The following is a 23580-nucleotide window of genomic DNA, read 5'->3' on the forward strand; positions in this document are numbered from 1 at the left end:
CCACAAAGTACCATCACATTCTGGAGGAGGAGTATCTTTAAGATCTATCCTCCCTTTTGTTTCTTCTTCTGTCCTGAGACAGCAATCATGCTTTTCAACCTCATCTGTCTCTACTGAAATCGGCAATAACGTGGCTGGGTTCAAGGTATTGCACCTCTTAATGTGCACATGACTCGCTAGTAGTGTCAGCTCATAACCTGACAATTGAGCACTAGTTAAGTGCTGTGTCTTTGTTCTGTTTAACAGAGTGTCCACTGCATGTGGGACCATCACAATTAACATGTTATTCATCACTAACCCAGCAGACTGTCGAATAGAAACAGCTGCTGCCGCAGTGGCTCTCAAGCAACTCGGCAACGCCTTAGCTACCAGATCTAAAGTCGATGAAAAATACGCGCATGGACGCTGTTTGTCCCCAAAAGACTGTGTCAACACTGACAATGCACAACCTTCCTTCTCATGGACATACAATGTAAAGGGCTTACTGTAGTCGGGGGTACCCAACACAGTAGCCGAACACAATGCATCACGCAATTCGGAAAAACTTTTCTGACACTCTTCAGACCACGGAATGGGATTCGGTGTATGTTTACAAGTTAATGCCACCAAAGGTTTGGCCAATGAGGAAAAATTTGGTATCCATTGTCTGCAATATGATGTAATGCCCAAGAAAGCACCCACTTCTGTCTGTGTCCTTGGCACGCCCAATTTTGCAATTGCCTGAATTCTTTCTGGGGTCAGTTTCCTTCCCTCCTTCGATAAGAGATGACCTAAGTAGGTCACTTCTTGTCGACAAAATTGTAATTTTGAAAGAGAGACTTTGTGATGAAGATCGCACAAATGATGCAACAACGACAATTTGGCTTCCTTACAAATCTCCTCAGTATCTGCAGCGATTAGCAAATCGTTGACGTACTAAATAAGAGTAGCGCCGTCAGGTAAAACAATTGTGTCAAGCTGTGTTTTCAATGCCTGACTGTATATCGATGGACTTTCACAGTAGCCTTGAGGAGCGCGTTTGAAGCGGAACGCTTCGGCCTCCTAGACTGAAGCCAAAAATATCTCTGCTCTCCTCGGCAATCGGGATGCTGAAGAAAGCATTCTTCAAGTCAATCACTGAGAACCAGGTCGCGGAAGCTGGAATCATAGTCAATAGGGCAGTGATATCAGGGACAACTGGAAATTGTGGCACAACTATTTTATTGACCTCCCTAAGATCAATCACAAACCTGTAAACAGGTGGCTGGGAAGGATCAGTACGCTTCAAAACAGGCAGAACAGGACTATTACAAACGTTGCCTCTTGTCTCTTCAATTACATCCTTTTCAATCAGATCGTAAATGATCGCTAACAACGCCTTTTCACCTTCGCTAGAGATCTTGTATTGGGGAATGCGCGGCATTCTAACATTGGCTTTCAATGTTACAACATATGGCGGTATTTCCAAAAGACCCACATCATTAGGACCAGTGGCCCAAATAATATCCGGAAGAGAAGACAATTCTGTCGGAAGTTTATCCTTCGACAAATACATCGGAGAAACCACTTTCTTACCCAGTGTAAGTTGTACTCCCGAAGGAGAACAGTACAAAGTTGCATATAATCTTTTCAACAGATCCAAACCCAACAAGTTTTCACCACAACCTGTTGTAAGAATAAGGGGTGCTTCTAATTTACAGGGCCCAACAGAAAGGGACATAGGACTAGAAATCGGGTTCCTAACCGGGGCGCCAGAAAAACCTACTGAAACGTTCATTTCGCCAGACAAAGGTGCGCCAGGGAGTTTTGAGTATATTATAGAACTCTTTGTAGCACCAGTATCCAACAGAAAAGGTTCTGACACACCTGATGTAATCACCTCAACATAAGGTCCACTCTGATCTACTGGAACTGAAACAACTCCCTCTCTTTGTCCAAGGCTGTCCTAGCAATCATTACCTCCCATATTCTCATCTTCTGCATAGTAGTCATCAGCATAGTACTGAGCCGTCCTACCAGACGCGTTATTCTGCTGGTCAAAATTTTTCATTGAATTCTGGGGCGGGAAGGAACAAGCATTCTGGGGGAAATTTCCAAGTCCCCTACCTTTAGGAGCTTGTTGAACACCTCGACCTCTTGCACCAGAAGCACCATTCGTACGCTGTAACAAAACCGGACAACTACTCTTGAAATGACCTTCTTCTTTACAATATGCACACTGATTGGGTCCATACGGTAAACGTTGTTGAGAAGACTCGTTTCTTTGCGAGTTCCTCGAATATTGCTGAGGCTTCTGGTAATCGTGTTGATTATTAGTACGTGGCAGATAAGCTTGCTGTAGAAGAACTTTCGTTTTTAATTCCTTAGTCTTTTTGTCCGCTTTCTCTAACTCATCTTTGCGCCTATTTTCATAGTACTGGGCCGTAGCTAAAATCTGTGCTGATGTGGAAACAGCACAAGCACTCTCTGAATCCTTCAACTTATTGCACAATTCGGGAAGCAAATTGTGTACAAATGTGTCAACGAACAATCTCTGGCCACCCTCAGTAGCCATATCCTGACCACTATGATCTACGAAAGTCTCTTCAAACCGCGTGAAAAAGTCAGACACAGTCTCGTCTTTCTTCTGCTTGCACGCAGACAACTTGTCCCAATTAACACGCAATTCGGGCATTAAAGTTTTCATGTAAGTAATAATTCTACCAGGGAGTTCAGCAATTAAATCATCAGGCTTAGCACCGCCTATTTGCCCGTTGTCGGTATCTATAAGATTAACCCATGTTTCACCCAATTCCTGCGCATGATCTGTGTGACGAATCTTACTCCAAATAGGTTGTGGAACAACATTTCCAAACAACATGTCGATGTCCGCCAAATTCATAATGCATGAACTCACAGTCTGAGTCAACTCTTTATAATACCCTGCCGGATTTTTGCGCGGGTCAGGCAAAGACTGCTTAATAGCTAAGACTTCAGCGCGCTTCCAGGGGACATGCACCCATACACGCTGGAAATGAGCCGGTACAGCTGGTGGATTATTACCTGCACCAGCGCCAACCGGTTCTTTCCACACCGGAGGGACCTCTCTTATTGGATATTGTCGTGCTTTTCTCCTAGCTGAAGCGTCAGGCTCAAACATAGGCTGAGAAGGAGTGACACTACGAAACGACAAAATAGTCGCAACTGCTCTCCCAACATCCTGAGGACCCACAACGGTCCCTTTCGCAAACTCAGAACGCACACGATACAACTCATCGGGAGCTTTACCTACTTCTGCATCCCGCTGTTCATGGAGAAATCCACACATCATCTCAAAAACGTACCGTTGCTTCGGTTCTTCCCATTGAAGGAAGACATCCATAACACCCTCCAGATCATACTGAGAAGCACACATAATCCAATTACGCGCCAAATGATCCAAAACTGCAGGTTCCTTTGTGTCAGGCAACTGACTACGTGACTGTCTATGCTCACTAACTGGAGACATACTCAAATGTCCCCATAAAGGAGAAAGAAAACCAGACAAGGCAGCGGTCATTTTCTGTCTTGTGGAAGGAGAAGATGAAAGAATAAGAGAAGACGGAACAATAGTAGTAGAATCCAAGGTCGAAACGGAAGGAGTAGTGTAAGTAGGCGTAGGAGTAGCAGACGAAGTAGGAGGCAAAGTTGGCGGCCCTTGAGAAGGCTGCGCCAAAGGAACAGTAGCCAACGGAAGAGGAGCTGGTTGTTGAGGAATCACAGGTGGCACAACAACTGGATGTTGAGCGGCCAAAGGTGGCGGTGGTGCCGTAGCACTCTGTGCATAAGGGGGTGGCGAACTCAATAGATGTGACATTAAAGGATCTTTCTCAAGATCTTTCCTCGTTTCCTGTTCTTTAGTTGGCAAAACTGGGTAGCACTTATCTATCGCTAATTTCCTAACCCTATGCATTTGTTCGCTCTCTTGCTCTTCCTCATTATCCCTAAACGCAACAGCAGCTTGTACCATTGACATACCTCGTTTATTTTTCTTCGCTAATTTTATTTCTTTCTGTTTGGTTTCTTTGCACCATATGCGAAAAGAGTCAAACATTGCCGGCCGGGCTTTCTTCTTAAAAAGTTTAACCTCAAGATTATCCAAAACTTCTGTGTCAAAACTACCATATTGGGGCCACTTTAAAACACCATCCTTTCTGGTGTATTGGATCCATACTTCATTATATGCAATGGGGCCTACGCCGTGTTTCACATATAGTTCATAAGTCGGAGTTCCAATCGGAGGAACCGGACACGAGTCCTCCAATCGGGAATCCCTATTACAACCAAGACAAAACAAATTCCCAAGTCTGCTAAGACCAGGCATCTTCGCTCTCTAGTCTAGCTTCAAACTTCAAAGGATTATCCAATACGATAGTCTCGTGAATACACGAGTCCTTTGGTTTTGGCACTTGCAAGTTCCAAACAAAGCGATCCTCAAAGGGATACCAAACAAAACTAAGGACTGGGAGACGCTCCACTTATACTTAACTGAGGTATCGATGACGTCACCAGAAGACTCGTCTAACGTTTCGCTGTACCAATCATCAAGGGTCCAAAACAGGGCGATAGTCAGGGCAGCAGTCCTTCGTAGCCGTCGGGACGCGGGGAACCTCGCAGCAAAGACTTTCGGACCACGTCGACATGCAGGGGTCGATGAAGTGGCGGCCTTCCTCCAGAATTTTCACACGAAGCTCCTCACGAACCTCTGGCTTGGACCGGTACCGCTGATACCGCCCCATGTTGGGCTCCAACTGAAGTACCGGGTTTTTATGGACCCAGCGGTGCCAGGGAGAACACCCAAAGACTTCGAGTTCTTCCTGTTTCAGACTACAGAAACACAGAGTCTTCTTGGTGAAGTCAAAGATCGTATTTATTGGCTGCAGCCAGTAACAGGTATCCTAGAAGTACAACAGCATGTATGTTCTCAGGAGACTGCTCAAAATTACAAAGCCAGACTTCTCCTTATATACAAAGTAATATGCTTCAGGCAAACATTCCTTATTTTACAGTAGACCATTCACATATTTCCGCTACAAAGGAAAAGCAGAGTCATGATGACAAGCCCACATTTCAGTTTGTCCAGTCCATAATCAATTACCCGGCAAGGCCCAGAACTTTCATCAGGTATTGACGGACCCCTAATAAAAACGGGCACCTCCTCCTCGTAAAACAGGTCATAAAAAGAAACAGGGACAGGTGTGTGAGATTAGGCATGGTTTGTGTGCGATGATCAGTTTATGACATGTTGTGCCTTGATTCTGATCTCGCTCGGCCACTGGGAAAGAACCTGGCCGGACAGGTTTGGCTTCAGGCAGTGGAGTCAGCTTGCCCAGGTCACAGCGAAGTCAGCAGAGGTCTACGTGTCCTTCAGGTTGGTTTCAGCCTTTAGTCATTGCCTTATGTGAGGGCAATCACAAAATGGCTGCCGATCACAAAATGGAACCCGAGGGTTCCAGGCGAGAAAGCCGATTTCAGGGTGATTTCGTCACTTGAACATGACGGAAATGCTTGTGCATAGTGTTCGAACCATTACCGGTCTGCTGATATCAAAATCGTCATGATACGACGATGTTTATGACACGGGTCCAGAATTTTCAGTACCACATCTGATGTACTAAGTATTCAACGGCAAAAAGTGGTTGCAAATTGTGCACCAACTTTTTGCAAAAGGAAAGAAATTAGAATACCGACCAATGTATCAATAGGTGTATTCACAAATTTGCAGAGCATTGTTAGTCACAATCTGACAAACTTCATCTATATTCATATGGTAGGGTGCAAATTGTAACTCACTATGATTGGATGCCCTCATAGTTATGGATGTACCATACTGGGGTCTGTGCATTGCCATGTCTTTACTTAAAAAAGAAAATCTTTTTTTAAGTATGTTTGAGTTGAGTTGTCACTTAGACCACTACCTACTCCCCAACAAACTTTGCTTCACATTTTCAAATGTGTTATCAGCCCAACTCAGGAATCTGTAACTTTGCAATGTTCTGTGACCGAATTTTGGTTACAAAACAGTAATACATAACAGATACATTTGATAACTAATCGCTATTCAGAAGGTACACCCTAAACAACACCCCTTCTGAGTAATGATTCATTATGCCTTTCTAAATCAATAAAGTGATTTGGTAACCTGTTACCAAATTACAAATTAGGTTTAGTACAGTAAAAAAAGCAATTTAGTGGTCACAAAAACTGATTTCGCAAATTGCAAGCTGTAAGACTGCAAAATGGCTTTGTATATCAAACTCCAAATTTAATTACACATTTTGCTGCAGCCTATCTTATGCCATGTGTAAATACAATTTTTAAATAATAACGTGCATATTTCAGGTACAGGCTGGGATCTCATAGCACTATAAATAAAGTTAATATATCCTGGTGCACCACCCAGGATTCAGCTGAGTGAATGTATGTTTACACATGCAGCAACTGCATGATCATGCTAACCTGGGATTTAAGCGGGTCAGATCCTGTCGATGCTGAGCACCAGCAGTTCTAAAAAGCAGGTGTCGAACCGGGTCTCTCTTGGGCTCACTGTTTTTGCCCTCACCCTCTGGGTGAAAAAAATAAATCTTAACTTTACAGCAGTACCACTCTTCATCTGCCTTTGAGGTAACTTCAAAGAGACTCCTAATAGTTCTTTTACAGTCTCATGATTTCAGAACTGAAGTATTGTCAATATTATATGCTACAAAGCCATAGTTGTTGCTTAGCTATCTTATGCAACTAACAACCATTGACAAATCCAATAGTCCAGGCTTTTTGTAGGTAATCTTACTTATTGTATTATACATATGGATTCAATCACAGAAGCAGTAAAATGCTGGTCGGGCGGCACACACTATGCTAAGAACAGATTTTTAGTTTACTCATTTTAATCAACGCCCTTAACTATATCAGTCAAGACCCCCTAGTTAGGTCTCGCCTGAGCCAGTATGCTTGCGCTGCCCTGCGAAGCTTATAGTAAGGACTTCCATCTCTCACATCTTTTCCTCATGTTGATTTTTTTTCCGGCCAGGCATTTGATTGGCCATTTGCGTTAGGCTTCCACAAGAGAAAGCACGCAAATTGCCAAAGGCTCAGGTATGTACCACTTTAGCTTTAAATGTTCCCTCCAAAAGCCTATGTGTCTCTGGAGCAAGCAGCGGGGCCATCTGTTTCCAATTATCGCGCCAATGCTTGTTTACATTTGCCTGTCTCGCGGTCGCGTTAATTGGAAACACATGGTGTTCACTTTTGCGGCCACGCATTTCTTTTTTAAAGCTGCTCCCTCCCCTCCCCACTTCATGGTTGGCCGCTTCACTCTATGCTTGGTAATACATTTAAATTTTCTGGTTTCTCTTTAACCCCTTGCATGCTCGTGAGTCGTGACGGCCCCCGGCCGTCACGCGTCATGGTTGGCGTGTGCGGAGGACGGCCCCGGACGTCGGAATCCCGCCCACTGATTAAAATGCCCGCACAGTGCGTAAATTCGTGCAGCATGCAAGGGCTTAAATAACCATGTGTCTTTCTATAGTTTTGCACAGCGTGGCACTCCTGCACACAGTATGTTGCATCTAGACCGGCTGCTGTGCTTCATACTTGCTTACATTAGTTGCTTTAAAGAATACCTCACCTTTGTTTTGCACAGCACAGCACTCATGCCCACGCTATGCTTTGGTGAACACAGTAAGCCGTGCTTTATCAGCAAAACATGGAAAAAGTTCGGTTTTCGTTTGTTTCATTTGCAACTACTACAAGCTCTACTCCTTACCAACCCGCCCTATTTTCCAGACTCAAGTGTGACGAACAATAATAGACGGATGCTTTCTCTTTTAACGATACTCCCTCCCTGCTTTTCGGCTGGCTGACGCACTTCAAGCTTGGTCAAACTTTCCAATTAGTTGCTTTAACTTTAATCAACTGCGCGCCTTAACTTTTATTCCTTGGCACAGTCTAAGTGCGGGACGCCGCTCTTTGGGGCACACCAGTAGGTGAGGGGGGGGAAGCACTGACACGGACAACCAAATTGTGTGAAAAAGGCCGCTTTTATTGGAATCAGGTGCACTTATAACATTTCCCACCTGGCCTGTGCTGAACAAAACTACTGCTCACTAAATAACAACTGCCTGACAACCCCGCACCCTCACCCCTAAAGTTTAACCCCAACATTGCACTGTAATACCACACGTTCGCTCAGCAACCTACCCCTCTACTGACTGCCACAGTGACCTCCATGACCTCACCCCGTCTACCTTACAGTACCAGGCCTCCCGCAAAACCACCCTATCCCCTTAGGAAAGCGCCCCCCGTAAACGCACCTGTTCCAGCGACAACACAACTTTAGACCCTAACCAGTGCACCCTCGACCAACAAAACTCCTCATGACCAGGACCAGACCCCCCACCACCCCGACACCAAAGGGGGACAGCAATTTAAAGGGAGGGAGGGCCACAAAAAACTGTTGCGACCCTGGCTGCTGTGTCACTGCACCACAAACAGTGTGCAGTGACACAAAATGGCCGGTTAAGTACCTGGCCAGCCCAAAAGCAGCCCAAATAACCCCAACCAGCCCAAAAACGCCAGCTACAGCAAGCCCCGGGTGACATGCTTCCTACCCCCCCCTCCCCTGGTGCCCCAAACTTCCTCGGGGGGGGCGAGCCTCCCGCTGGTCGGCCACCCCCCAAATCCCCATTGGGGCACACCAGTAGGTGAGGGGGGGGAAGCACTGACACGGACAACCAAATTGTGTGAAAAAGGCCGCTTTTATTGGAATCAGGTGCACTTATAACATTTCCCACCTGGCCTGTGCCAAACAAAACTACTGCTCACTAAATAACAACTGCCTGACAACCCCGCACCCCCACCCCTAAAGTTTAACCCCAAAATTGCACTGTAATACCACATGTCCGCTCAGCAACCTACCCCTCTACTGACTGCCACAGTGACCTCCATGACCTCACCCTGTCTACCATACAGTCCCAGGCCTCCTGCAAAACCACCCTATCTCCTTAGGAAAGCCCCACTCGAAAGTCGCTTACGAGTTTCGACCCCCCCCCCCTAGGACTCCTGCCTCCTGGGATACCTGAGCACCCCCAAAGCCCCATCCAACGCCTCCTTCAGCTGAATTATGTACAGCTCCATGCCATACCTGGACAGGTGAATCCCATCCTCCCGGAAAAAATAAATTGCGCCATAGCGCAACTCCGGGTGCTCCATTCTCCCCACCCCCTCCCTGGCACAGAATTCCCGCATCTCCCGATTGATCTTCCTCCGTGCCCTATCTATGGCTCCTGTGCGCTCCGCCCCCTTCCACACCCGCCTGGGAATAAACTCAGACCAGATAATATGGCAGCCCGCCCATTGCTTCTTAATTTCCCTCAGGTCCCTCTTCATCTGCTTGAGCAGCGCCAACCCCTTGCACTGCACCAAATCGTTCTCACCCAGATGAATCACCACCACATCCGGGCACACTCCCCCTCTCACCACCGTGTTCAACAAGGGCAATAACTCATGCCAACGCCTACCCCCTTTTCCCCTCCAATGACAACGGTACAACCCCGCATCCAATCCCAAATAGAGTGTCCGATGCCTGTCCCACTCCGCCTGTCCTGCCCTCTTGATGAATGAATATCCCACAATATATACATTCAGAACAGCCACTTTCGGCCCCGCCACAGCACCTGTAAAGACACACATATCAGAATCGGGCAACACAGTTATAACAACAACCCCTCAGCCTCCCTCAACCGCACATACGTCCGGTAACAATCCGACTTCCACCGCCCCAGCCTCTGTATCTCTTCCTTACCCCAACCCCTCCGTGCTGCCTCCGTCGCCGCCCCGATCCGAAAGGAATGCGTCCCGAAAGCCATAGGGTCCTCACCCATATACCGCAGGGCGTGCCGCAGAACCCACAAAGCCTGAGACGCCGTCACTCCGTCACCCCCACCCCGTCCAAAAACCTCCCCCTCCTTCTCGCCACAGCCTGTCATCAACCTCCTGCCCCATGCCGCCAGGCACACCCCCTCCCGTCCGCCCGGTCCCAGTACCACCCAGGTCCCGACCCCTCGCTGGTCCGTCTTCGAGCGTCGCAAACGTACTGCCAACTCCCGAGCTCGCACCTCCACGTCCCCCCACAACACCCCCTGACTCCCCTTTGCGCCCAGCAATTCCGACACTCGAAAAGCCCCAAAGAAAAGCCAGGACATCAAGGTAGAAAACAGTACCACCTCACCTTCCTCCCTGCACACCCTCGGAAGCGCGCCAATTAAGCCTTCCAGCAATTCCACTGTGATTGGACGGCGCAGCCGCACCTTCGCACCCTTTTCTCTCGCCCACCCTTCCAGCAGCCGGGTCCCCAGTTCACCCGCCGACGGGGGGTACCCCCACCACATCTTGCCCATGAACGCCACCGCCGACAACTTGCCCGCAATCGACACCCACGACAGACCTCTATCCATGAGCGCCAGCATGAACCTTATCACCTGATCCTCGCGCCGCCACCGGTCCCCTTGCCTCACCGCACCTGACTGCAGGAATTCCTCCCAAGCTAGCTTGTAAGCCTTCCACGTAGACACAGCTACCAACGCCTTCACCAACTGAAAGACCCGGCCTCGCCCACCGACCACAGGTCCTCCGGCACTGGCGTCCTGACTTCCTCCGCAGTCGTAGCTAGCCCATGGAACCTCTCCCACTGTGAAGGAGACAAAGCATCGGCAATGTCATTGTCCACACCCGGGACGTGGCGCGCCTGAAACAGTATGTCATTCTCCAAGCAGCGCAACACAAACACCCTCATCAATTTCAGCACCTGCGGGTCCCGGGCCGACTGCCTGTTCACCACCTGAATGACAGCCACGTTGTCCACTCGAAACAACACGCGCTTGTGCGCCAACGCCCCTGCCCACACCGTGACTGCCACCACCAACGGGAACAACTCCAAGAACGCAATGCTTCTCCCTCCCGCCTGCCAATGCTCCGGCCACTGCTCTGCACACCATTTTCCGTCCCAATACAGACCGAATCCGCCGCCGCCCGCCGCATCCGAGTACATGGTGACGTCCCACTCCCAGGCCTCCGCCGGCGCCATAGGTACACCATTGAACCGTTCCAGGAACGCCCGCCACATGCGCAGATCCTCCTTCATTCCAGCGGAAAGGCGCACATGGTGATGAGGCAAAGGCAATCCGGACAACGCCAAACCCAGCCGCTGGCAAAACGTTCGGCCCGCCCGCACCACGTGGCAGGCAGAATTTAAATGCCCTAACAACACCTGCACCTCCCGGACCGTCACTTTCCTCCTAGACAACACTCCATCCACCAAAACCAGCATTGCAGACCTCTTGTCTTCCGGTAGGCGTGCTTCCATGGCGACCGAGTCGAGCTCGATACCGAGAAAGGACAACACTGTACTGGGACCGCACGTCTTCTCTGGCACCAGGGTAACCCCAAATTCCCCCATCAACCCAGCCACACCATCCAGCTGCCGCTGACAGTCCTCCGCACCGGGCCGCCCCACCAGGAAAAAGTCATCCAGATAGTACGTCAGTGACTCCGAGCCTGTGCGCCTGGAAAAAACCCACTGTAGGAATGAGCTGAAACGCTCAAACAGCGCGCATGAAATGGAGCACCCCATCGGCAGCGCCTTATCCACAAAGATGAGACCTTGGAACTAGATCCCCAGCAACTGGTGATCCGCCGGGTGCACCGGAAGGAGTCAGAAAGCCGACTTGATATCACATTTTGCCATCAGTGCACCCCGACCCACCGCTGCGACGAGCCGCCGCGCCACATCCACCGACGAGTAGGTCACCGACGCCAAATCCGCCGCAATGTAGGCATTGACCGACTCCCCCTCCGGCCAAGACAAGTGCTGTATCAGTCGGAACTGCCCCTCCTCCTTCTTGGGCACCACCCCGATGGGGGAAATGATTAAGCCCAGCAACGGCGGCGCCGAGAAAGGGCCCGCCATCCTACCTTCTCTGACCTCTTTGAAAAGCTTCTCGCGCACAATGCCTTTGTGCGCGTTCACCGACTTCAGATTGTCCGCCCAGCGAGCAATCCGAGGGCCCTCGTACCCCAGCCTGAATCCCTCCCAGAAACCCTGACGCAACACTGCAGCATCCTCCGCCCGCGGATACGCCGCCAACCAGGGCTCCATCCGCGCGATCCTAACTGGCGTACGAGCCTTTTCCCAGGGCTCCGGCTCCCCCCCTCTGCCCCCTCCCCTTCCCCCGCCCAGTCCCCCTCTGGCCGGGGTCCCTCCCTGCACGGACTGCTGCCCCGGCAGGCCCCGGGGCCCCCAGCAACGCAGCACTGGATGCCTCAGTCCGCACGACGAGCACTCGTGCTGGAAACGGCATGCCGCCCTCCCGCAGGCTCCTCTATTGAAGTCCCAGCAGGCCCCGACTGCCGCCTGGCTACCAGAGTCTCCCTGTCCCACCCCCCCATGGGTGGGGCGGGCCGCACAGGGGGGCGACACCAGTGGCAAACCACTCGCCGTGTAAATGGTGCAGCCAAACTTGGCCCCCCCCATCGTTTGCTGGTACAGGTCTGAACCCAGCTCCCCCCATTGCGCTTCCGGGTCCGCCGCCATGCGCGCCCGGAATTCCTCGTCGTAGTGTGACCACGCGTACCCGCCGTAGGTCACCTGTGCCCTCCTTACCACATCCATGTATTTGAACAGCGCGACGCACCGGTCCGGGAACTTCTCGCAATACACGCTCGCATATATGAGGAAAGCCGCTGACCAGTTGTTTAGCGTCAAGGGAACCTTTTTTTTTTGGAAGACCTTTATTCCAAATATGCTCATATACACAGCAGTGCGCCTACAACCCTGTACAGGGCCGGCTGCTATCAAATCAACAGTTAGTAGCTGAAAGCATATATCAAAGGATATCAGGCAAGGACAGTCCAATAGTGCAGAGGGCGACAAGAGTCCACAGTTCAAGTCGAGGTCATCCTCCACAGTAGTACCTCGCTCATCACCTATAGGTCTTATTTTATAGTATTTATATGGAACAACAACAAACCCCACCCCCCCAGCCTAAACAATCCCGGTCCCAGGTCACAGTAAAAGTCCATAGAAGTAATGCTGAATGGTAAAACAGTGTGGAGGGCACGCAAGGTACCTCCAGCGTTCGTACGAGCCGTGCAACCCCAGATACGAAATCCAGCATGTGCCAGCAGTCGTTGTGTGAGAATAGTGAAAACTACGGACAGGACAGCCCCCCCCAGGGTCCATACATATCAGCGGAAATAGACATCCCATCAGCGATAATAGCACAGCACAACCATTCAGTCAGGCAAACCCTCAGGCACACCAACACCAGGCAGTCGATCCCCGCCCTCGTCATCAGAACTGTCGTCCTCTGCCAGGGAAAGTATATATGCAGTATACGGAGCCCAAATGTCTCGCGGACGTGACTTCTCCGGCAGAGTTTCAGCATAGCAAGTCAACTGATCCCTGCAGTAGGCCAGGTCCTTTAGCCACAGTTGAACATCAGGTGCTCACCTGCCACCCCACACTATAGCCCCCCTCCGTTTAGCAAGCTGTAATGCCAGGACAATCAATCTCCGCTCCTTATGTGGCACTCCAGAGGCGAGCCCCAGCAAGCACAGCCGTATATCCATCGCAACCTCCGTGGCCGTCATCTTTGTCAGCGCCTCAGTCACAGCCATCCAGAAGTCATACACCCGGGCACACCCCCACGCCAAATGCACGAAATCCGCATCATCCTCTCCACACCGGACACATTGCGCAGAATCTCCAAGTCCATATCTAACTAGCTGCGTAGGTGTGTAATACCACTGATGTATAAATTTAAAGTGGAGAAGGCGGAAATTGCCGTTAGCCACATAGCCCCCAGTCATGGAGCAGCATTCAGTCCATTCCTCATCCGTTAATGGCTCAGGCAGACACCTATCCCATCTGGCCCTAGCCAGAATAGCCCCCCCTTCGTCTTCTTGAGCAGCGCGGTATAGTCTGGAGAGCAATTTAACTCTGTCCGTCGCGGTGTAGATTAATTGCAAGGCCCCCAGTGCTAAGGGTTCCTCCGGATATGTAGGATATAAGGAGTGTATGGCCGCACGGAGTCTGACATAGATGAAGGTAGCCATGACCACATTCGTGGACTGCTCCGTCACAGTTTGCAACGAAAGGAACTTGGCCCCTGGGAAGAGATCTCCCATAGTGTGAAGACCAGCACCCTGAAGGACCTGCAGACCACCAATTTCACTCGACACTGATATGTCCGAATGATACAACAGCGGCATGCTCGGAGCATATAGCGGTAATCTGCCAGCTCTCCTACCAAGCTCCCGCCATGCATTCGCCGTGGAACGGACTGTATCCACCTCGCCCTTGTCAAACACCGAGTGAGTGTTACCCACCATAGCCCTCAACGGGTACGGCATGACAGCGCTGGCCTCAAGCGCCATGTGCGGGGTATACAGGGGCGCAGACACCCAATAGGCAGCAAAGTGCGCCTGTGCGCATAAGTAATATAGCTTCATATCCGGTACAGCGAAACCACCCAGTGCATATGGTTTAGTCAGCACATCCCACGTCACTCGTGGCTTTTTACCAGCCCAGGTTAGGGTGGTCAGCAAAGAGCGCAGCCGTGCAAAGAAGTGCGACGTCAGTTGAAGGGGTATGTTTACAAAAAGATACAAAAATTTCGGAAGTACAACCATTTTGATTAAAGACACACGATCAGCCAGGGTGAGAGGGAGCTTAATCCAACGAGCCACCTGATCCTCCAGTTTGGAGACAGCCACTCCATAATTGGCTCTAATAACCTCCTGACTATCCCGATGAATCTGGATCCCAAGATAGCGCACCGAGTCCACAGCCCATTCCAGTGGAAACTCCAGAGGGAAAGGAACGGTGACGTCAGTGAGAGGCAGCATAACAGATTTATCCCAGTTGATGGTCAATCCAGAATGCCGGCCAAACCGTATGAACTCCCGAAGGATAGGTTCAAGATGGCGTGCAGGCTCGCGCACATAAAGCACCATGTCATCGGCATACATGGACACAGCCAACGACCGAAGGGGAAATTTCAGAGCTGCGTCAGCATACCTTTGCCTCAAAACACAGGCCAGGGGCTCCATCACGATGGCAAATAGTAAAGGTGAGAGAGGGCAACCCTGCCGAGTGCCCCTCCGCACCGGGAACGAGTTCGAGACATGGCCGTTGACCCTCACACGTGCCACGGGGTTAGTATAAAGAAGAGTCAACAACGATGTAAAAAAGAAGGGCACCCCCATACGATGTAGAATAGCTATCATATACCGCCATGCAACTGAGTCGAACGCCTTCGCGGCGTCAAGCATGACAGCCACCGCAGCCAATTCCGGTTTGAGCAAATGCAATACTGCAAAAAGAGCCCTGAGATTGTGGGTGGTAGACCGGAGTGGTATAAATCCCGACTGATCAGGCAGTACCATTACCGGAAGTAGCAGCCGCAGCCGAGTAGCAAGCACCTTAGCTATAATCTTAACGTCAGTGTTCATTAGTGAAAGAGGACGATACGACTCACATTGGTTGGGAGGCTTCCGGGCTTTGGCAATGCAACCAGCAGTGCCTCTCTCATCGTGGTCGGGAATTGGCCCCGGTCCACAGACTCCTCCAGCACCATCGCCAAGTGCGGAAGTAAAAGATCAATATACTCCTTATAGAATTCGGACGGCAAGCCATCCGTACCAGCAGCTTTCCCATTAGGAAGAGCAGCGATCGCCTCCCGAAACTCCTCCTCGGTGATGTGGTGCATAAGGAATTCTTGTTGACCTCTCGAGAGCCAAACCAGAGCTATATCCTCAAAGTACTGAGCTATTTCTTCCTCCGTCGCCGTCTCCCGATACTCGTACATGCCCTCATAATATTTCGCAAAGCAACTCAGGATACCAGGCGTGTCAGTTACGACCTCCCCCCCATCCACGATTTCCTGCACCGCACAATGCTTGGCCCATGGTTCCCTTATGTGATCCGCCAGCCCTTTCCCCGGTCTGCCCCCCTCACCGTAATAGCGCGCCCTGGTGTGCTTGGAAAAGAACTTCACTTCCTGATCGGCTAATTCGTTGTACTCAGAAACCTTCGATCTAATGTCGGCTAGCAGAGCTTCTCCAGGACTGTCCTCCAACTGTCGCTCCAATACCAACAACTCCCTTTCCAACCTAGACATGGAGTCTCTTAGTGATGTCAGGACTCCGGATTGAAGGCCAATGCACGCCCCACGAATGGTCACTTTGAAGGCCTCCCACACTGTGCACATACTAACAACCGTGCCGACATTTTTTTTCAAAAAACTCCTCAATGATAGTTCTGAGCCGTTCGCGTAGCACCAGATCAGTCAAGGTTCCCGGAGATAGGCGCCAAGTGAACGGAGCAGGCGTACACGATGGTACCCGCAACAGCAAGCGAACCGGCGCATGGTCAGAGAGCGTGCGCGGCAAATGGTCAACTTACACCACCCATCCACTCACATCCCGGGTCACCAGCCAGTAATCCAGTCGCGACCAGGTGTCATGCGCTGAGGTATAGCAAGTACCCTCTCTCCTCCCCGGGTGCTTCAAACGCCATACATCAACCAAACCGAGTCCTTGCATACCCTCATGAACCTCAGCAGCCGCTTTCTTCCGTACCCAGGGCTTGTCCTGTTTCCTGTCCATTTCCCCATCCAAGATCACATTAAAATCCCCACCGCAAATCACAGCCGACTGTGGCAGCATGTATACCTTATTCCAAAGTGCAACATAGAAATCAGGGTCATCCACATTTGGTCCATACACATTCAGGAGCGTGACAGGGGTACCACATAGAGTACCATGCACAATAATATATTGCCCTTCCTTGTCAATGTCTTCATGTATTTTAACAAATGGCACAGATTTTTTAATCAGAATCATTACACCACGTGCATATGAGGAGTAGTTCGACGCCAGTCTAACTCCCGCCCATCTCCGACCCACAGTTTCTGCAGCTTTGCCTCATAGATGTGTCTCCTGCAGGAAAGCAATATGCATACCATGCCTATTGAGAAACGCCAACATTTGTCTAGTCTTTTGAGGGCGGTTCAATCCCCTCACATTCCAAGTAACACATGCAATTTTACCCCCCCGTCCATCCACCCAAAGTTGACATACATCCCAAAAGCTGCAGGACCGCCCCCCTGGCAAGAAGGAGCACAACGCACAGAGCCCCACAACCTCCGAGTTCCAGTAAGGAGAGTCACCCTCATCAGGGAACACAATGCCCAGTTGTTTCCCGGCCCAGACCCTGCACACCCCCCATCATACTCAAGGAAATACTGTGACCATACCCAGGAAGGAAAAAAGCCCCCCAACCTCCCACCACCCACTTCAGCATCCCCAACCTGCCAAAGCTGACCCCTTCCCCCCTCCCCCAACAACCCCAACTGCATTTTCACAAGTGTGTGGGGATCTCCCATGTGCGGGGACGCAGTGGCGCACAACTCCCGCCAGAAATCTGACGAGAGAGCGGACCGCGCAAGCGATGAAAACATCCCACCCCTTCCCCCAACCCTCAGAGCTTCAAGGATCCTTGCAAATCATGTTCGCCCAGCATGTTCAACAGAGTAATTGGCCCTCCCACCAGAACCTCATAAAAAAAAACAGTAAGCAAATATCAAAGGCCATACAAGTAACTACATACCAGTCATATAGCACCCTATGTACAGTTACAGTTGTCCATAATCCAAGAGTCAATTTAAGCATATTAGTTACATGCTAGTAGAGAGCCAGTCCACATCAGCCCCATAAATGAATCGCAATGCAATATAAGAAGGAGTACCAAAGAAAACCTTCGAAAGCAGAGGCCCACCAAGTAAAACAGGGTGAATAGCACAGCAAGCCAGAAAATTACACAGTACCAAGCTATAACGCATCCAGCAGGACCAGCTCCGCCAGCACAGAGGAGTCCGCAAGACGAAAAACGCCTACTCCACATCTTCCATGAGGTCCCCTTCCCCTTCCTGCTGCACATTAGAGTCCCTTTTACGTTTTTTCTGTTTTTTCGCGTAGTCCATGGCAGCCTTAGGGGTAGCAAAGATTTTGTTGTCCGACGGGGGCCCTATTCGAAGAAGCGCAGGGTACAACATGGCGTATGGAATGTTCTCGTCTCGAAGCAGTTGTTTCACCGGGGCGAGCTCTTTACACGCTGTTTGCACCGCCACAGTGAAGTCAGGGAAGAACTCCAGTTTATTCCCTTGGTATTCAATGGTGCCCTTCTCCCTGGCGAGCCGAAGTATAACATCACGATCCTTGTAGTTAAGTATACGAGCGATAATGGGGAGTGGATTGGCTCCAGGCACAGGCCGCTTTGCCAGGGTACGGTGTGCCCGTTCCACGATGAAGACCTTCGACAACTGATCCGAGCCAAAAATGTCCACTATCATTCTCTCCATAAAGTCCTCCATCCGACCCACATTGGTGGACTCCGGAAGGCCCGTGACGCGAATGTTGTTTCGTCTGGACCTTCCTTCCAATTCCTCGTTCTTCGCCTGGATCACCGCCAGCACCCTCTCCATGTTGAATACCTTAGTGGTCACCGTGGCTAGCCCATCCTCCGTAGCAGACACCCTCTGTTCCACCTCGCCCATCCGTTCGTTCTGCCGGTCGAACTGCGTCGCCATATGGTTGAGCCTGTGATTGACCGCCTCCATGGTGCATTCAATGGATTGCAGCGTTTTCTGCATCGCCACCAGCGTGGTCTCCAGGTTCGGGGCGCCGCCAACCGCCCCCGAGGTCTCAGCGTCCGGCGGCGATTGCGAGGAGGACATCGCCGTTTTTTTCGCCTCAAAGTTGAGCTTGGGTTGATTGCGCTCTGGCCTGCCCATGGCGCCTCCACGATATTCGACCCGGCCCAGAGGCAGCAACCCGCGTGGTCGTGTAGATTATTCCCAAGGCGATGTAGAAGGGCGAGCGCCAAAACCCAAAGGGCCTAGTCGGACTTCTCCCCAGCAGCCTCAGTTCAGGGATCAACAGGGCACCCAAAGCGGTAGGCCAAGAGCATCAGGTCTATCAGCAATCCGTCCAATCACACGGATCTGCAGCTCAAAGGGCCTCCCAATCACGCCGGGCAGTAGCACTCCCCCAACTCTCATCCGCTGTGTTTCAACGCTGTTGCGCACCCCAGCCAGTCGAAGCTCGCGCGGCGAGGCCTAGTGCGGCCCAGCGCCACCTCCGCAGCCCCGGTCTCACGTAGGCCCTCGCCCCACTCACCATCGCCAGCGGGACCGGATTCCAATCCGCTCGGGCTCCAGGCACTGGCTCGTCGTCCACCAAGCTCCGTCACCTCCCACAGCTCGGATCGCAGGGCACCAACCGGAGTAGCCGTGCAGAGGGAGCAGATCACAAGCTCCAAGCCGTTGGGCGGGCCACGCCACTGGATCGCGCGCCTCCGGTCGTCTGGCAGGCAGCTGACGGCAAGTCCGATAACACGGGCCAAACGACCCTCTCACCCAAGGGAGAGCACCACTCTCGAGTCCCAGGCACTTCAGGTGAGTTTTGCCATCGAGTCTGGGGGAAAAAGCAGCAGGATATTCAGGATTTTACAGCAAATTATGAACGGTCCCGGCAGAGCCTCACATACGTGCGGCCATCTTGCTCGGCGCCCTCTAGCGCCCCCCAGCGTCAAGGGAACCTTTGGGCGCCTAGCTAACTCTTGCTCCTCTTCCTTTGACCCTTCCTTGGACGTCAACTCCCGGTGCAGAAGCTTCAGGATGTCAACGTATTCCCCTTTCCAGACCTTTTCCTTCGTCGCCGCCGAAAGGTGGGCCCCCAGCGGCTTGGTCAGCCCCATGTACGGTAATTTCCGCACTGGAACTACACAAGTCTCCTTCCCCCCCCCGCCGTCTCCTTCTCACCCGCCGCCGTTGCCCCGACGCCCGCGCTCGACCCCTCCCCGCTCTGCTCCGCGCCATCCGTGCCAACGCCCGCGTCCTGCTCGTACCGACCCCGCACCAGCCGCCACCCATCCTCCCCTTCACCCCCGTCCCCACTGAAACCTTCACACAACACCGTTTGCCACTCCCGCGCCATCATCTGTCTTACCTGGCGTCAAGGTCGGCGTCCTTGCTGGATCCCGCCGCCTAACCAGTGGAGCTGAGGGGGCCGTCACCCTGGGCGCTTCTTGCCTTGCTGGCACCTTCAATACACTCTTAACAACATTACAAGCCCCCCCGTCCTCCCGAAGCTCTCCTTCCTCCTCCGACTCTCCAATAGCCGGCTCCACACCTCCCCGGCCCCCCACTTGGGGTTCCAGCCGGCTCAAACCCGCTCTTTCCCGACACACCCGCATCAAATCCATCAAGTCCACACTCGCCCTCCCATCCTCCGCACTCGCATTCAGATCAGAAATATTCACATCCATCCTCGCTCCCCTACCCCCGGCGGCCGTAAAGACCCTTTGGGGAGGGGCCGGCGGAGACGCATCCCGCCTCCATTCGCCGTGTTCATGATGTAGGTCCCTCGCTGGAGCTCGGCCGCCCGCACCAAACAGAGCCGGCCCATCCACTCGGTGGGTGGGAGCCGCATGCTGCTCCCCCGAGCACCTCGCAAACAGCTCCTGCCAAGGAAAAAAGGTGGAGTCCAGCATGCCAGGGTAAAACCCACTCCCTTCCCCCCCACGCGCTGCCCCCTCCCCCACTCCCCCACCCCATAGCCGCTCCCCTCCCCCAACCTGCCGAATGACCACCGCGCTGCGAAGGGATCCCTCCGCCCCCCAGGTCCCAAACCCCCTCCCCTTTCCAGCCCCCCGGGCCACCCCATCCCCCGTAACCCCAACTCGGCCCGCACCTCCCCCGCGTCCACAACCCCATGCCGCACCCCCGCACCCCCCTCACCGAAACCTACCCACTGCCCGCTACTTCCCCCACCCCTTCGCTGCCCCCGCCACGCCTCCACTACCCCCACCGACTCCCCCCTGAAACCCGACCCACCCCTCCCACCCGTCGCACCGCCACCTCCGCGCACCTCCCCCAACGCCTCAGTTCCGCCACGCCCCTCCGCCTGCCCCCTCCCTCCACCCCTCCCCCGCCGCCCCGGTGACTCCAAACCGCCCCGGCCCCCCACACCCCCCCTCCTCTGCTGAAGACGAACTCCAGTCCAGCTCCGTGTCCGCCCCCCTCCTCCCCCCCATCTCTTCCTCCACATCGGTCTCCTCGATCAGTAGAGGGGAAACCGCCCCCCCTTCCCTCCCTTCCGGCTGCCCCCCAAGCTCCACGCGCCTCGGTCCCCCTCCACACCCTTCACCGCCTCCCCCACCACCTCAGGCCCCTCTCCACCCTCTGCCCCCGCCCTCCCTCTCCACTGCCCCCACCCTCCCCCGGCAGCTCTGCATGGGCCCCTCCACCAACCCCCCTCCCCCTCCCCTGCCCCCCCTTGCTCCGACACTGCCTCGCGGGCCGCCCCCGTCCCTCCCTCCCTCCCCCCACCTCCTCCACAAATTCCAAGGCCTGTTTCCTCCCCTTCCGCCCTGCCCGCTTGGTGCCACTCTTCTTCTTGCCACGAGGCGCTGCCTCGGTGAGCCGTCCACCGCCCTTCGCGCCACCACCCACCCTCCCTCCCCGCGGAGCCGGCCGCAGCCGCGACCGCGGCGGATCACAGGCCGCCACAGCCACAGCGGCGCCGTCGGCAGCGCGCCGCTGTGGCCTTACCTTGAGGCCTGGCCGCAATATGTCCATGTGGCCCGCCTCACGCAACAGCCGCAGAGCCTCCGCCACGCGCGGATCATCGCCCTCCGCCATCACGCCGCAATATACCGCTGCAACAAAGCGCACGACACGCTCACCGCACTTCCCTCCGCACTGCAGCTGATGGAGCAAGGATTTGCACGTGAAGCGCCTTGCCCCGTGCAAGAACCTCGCAAAATGTATAACATTACTAAAATTCATTATTGTCGTTTATTACACGTTTTTCCAAACACGCGGGTGTCCCCGGATGCTTGCCTGTATGTCTTTTCCATATTAACGAAGCTTGCGCTAAGGAAAATGGCTGCTTCGCTGAAATTCCGTCTGCGCATGCGTCGGTCATACCCATGTGATGTGACGCACTCGCATTCTGGAGGGAGTTCTGTGCACATGCGCATTGTTGCTAATATGGCCGCTTGACTCTCACCACGCTCTCTTCTATTGCTGCTGCTTCAGCCTATCTATCTTTTCGCACTAAAACCTTAATGCTATAGTCATTATAAAGTAAGGGTGGGATAAGATTTTTCATGGTATACAGTGTGATCATTCTGGATGTGATATTAATTTGTTTTCGCTTATTTTTCATGTACCGCGTCTTTTGGGGCTGGGAGCTCTTAAGCTACGCCATTTTTGACTCTCTTCTGGGGTTTGCCATGTGACCTGGGAAAAACTCGACTGCGCAGAAGCTAAACCAAGCCAGCTGGCTCCTGAAGCAAAATGCGCCTGGGAATCCAGCACACAATATGGACAATCACCTTGAATTTAACAAACTTGTTGCAACTGTCTTATGCGCTCATACTTTCTGTTGTACTCTATGGATGGGAACGTGAACCCGGGGGGCGGGTATGAAAACCTGAATATTAATTCTGGGAAAGCTGAATTTAGGAGGTGGTAATGATCGCACCACCTCTCCTGACCAATCAAAATATGGGAAACTGTCACTTGCAACATTAGTGGGTGGTCTGAGGGTCCCCAGAACTGTATAATTACTCTAGTTTAGCTTATGGAAATTGTCCGACTTGTCCGAGTAGCAGACCTGTCACTGACCCTACGATCTCAATAGGTGTCCAATCTGAAAGTGCTGCGGAGCACTTTGTCCATATTTTCCACAAGCTCCAAAGGGGTGGAAATTCCTAAGTGCTGGCGAAGCACTTTGCTGGGAGAATCGAAAATCCAATCGGGGTTTCTGGCGGATTACTTGCAGAAAGGGGTAACGCAGGCGTTGCTGTCCGAAGCTGTGGGTGTTGGTCGTTCCCTGGGAGGCCCAGTCCCTTGACCCGAACCTGAGGGGTATCCTGTCCTGATCTGTCCGTGGGTTGTACCTGTTCGCATTTTGGTGTGCCTTTCTGAGGGTCCTTGTCCCCGTCTTCCCAAACTGACCCGTGGCCAGGGTTGGTCTCAAATCTGAACTAGGTAAATATTGTATGTGGGTTTGCGTATTCTTTGTATCTTGTTTTTTTCTCTCTCTCTCTCTTTTTCGTATAATCTATAAAAGCATTCAACCTGTGATATTGCTCTATTACCATTGAAACATCCAGTATATGCGATTGACTTAGTTGGGTCCCTTCTCTCCCCCCCTCCTTTAGGAGCTCATTGGTTTTGTCACAAATAATAGCGTGTTCCCATTTTTCCCTTTCCTTTAGTTGATTGCAGTGAACTTAGAAAGAATAGTTTAAGGATTAAGTACATATTTAGGTCCCAACCTTATACCTCGTGTCCTAGTATAACGTTGCAGTGATTAGTTCTGTTCCAAATCCTACCTCTAGTTTTTCCCATATATCTTAATGGTCGTAATTTTCTTTGTGCAAAGTTACCTTTTGATGTTGATATTAATGTTTGACATAGTGTTCTGCATATCGCTTATTGTCTTGGCAGCTTC

The 23580-nt window shown here is 52.1% G+C and overlaps 1 protein-coding gene across 1 annotated transcript; it reads right to left on the minus strand.

Annotated features, from left to right (window-relative positions):
- Positions 1-9048: 9048 nt before the first annotated feature.
- On the minus strand, positions 9049-20608 carry LOC147726213 (uncharacterized). The gene is made up of 2 exons (XM_086962898.1): positions 20065-20608; positions 9049-9671 (listed from the first exon to the last, which is right to left on the minus strand). The coding sequence occupies exons 1-2, from the start codon at positions 20606-20608 to the stop codon at positions 9049-9051; spliced, it is 1167 nt and encodes a 388-aa protein (XP_086819024.1).
- Between the last annotated feature and the right edge of the window lie 2972 nt (positions 20609-23580).

The sequence above is a fragment of the Lissotriton vulgaris genome, chromosome 3_1 (genome assembly GCF_964263255.1).
Source record: "Lissotriton vulgaris chromosome 3_1, aLisVul1.2, whole genome shotgun sequence".
Lineage (NCBI taxonomy): Eukaryota > Metazoa > Chordata > Amphibia > Caudata > Salamandridae > Lissotriton > Lissotriton vulgaris.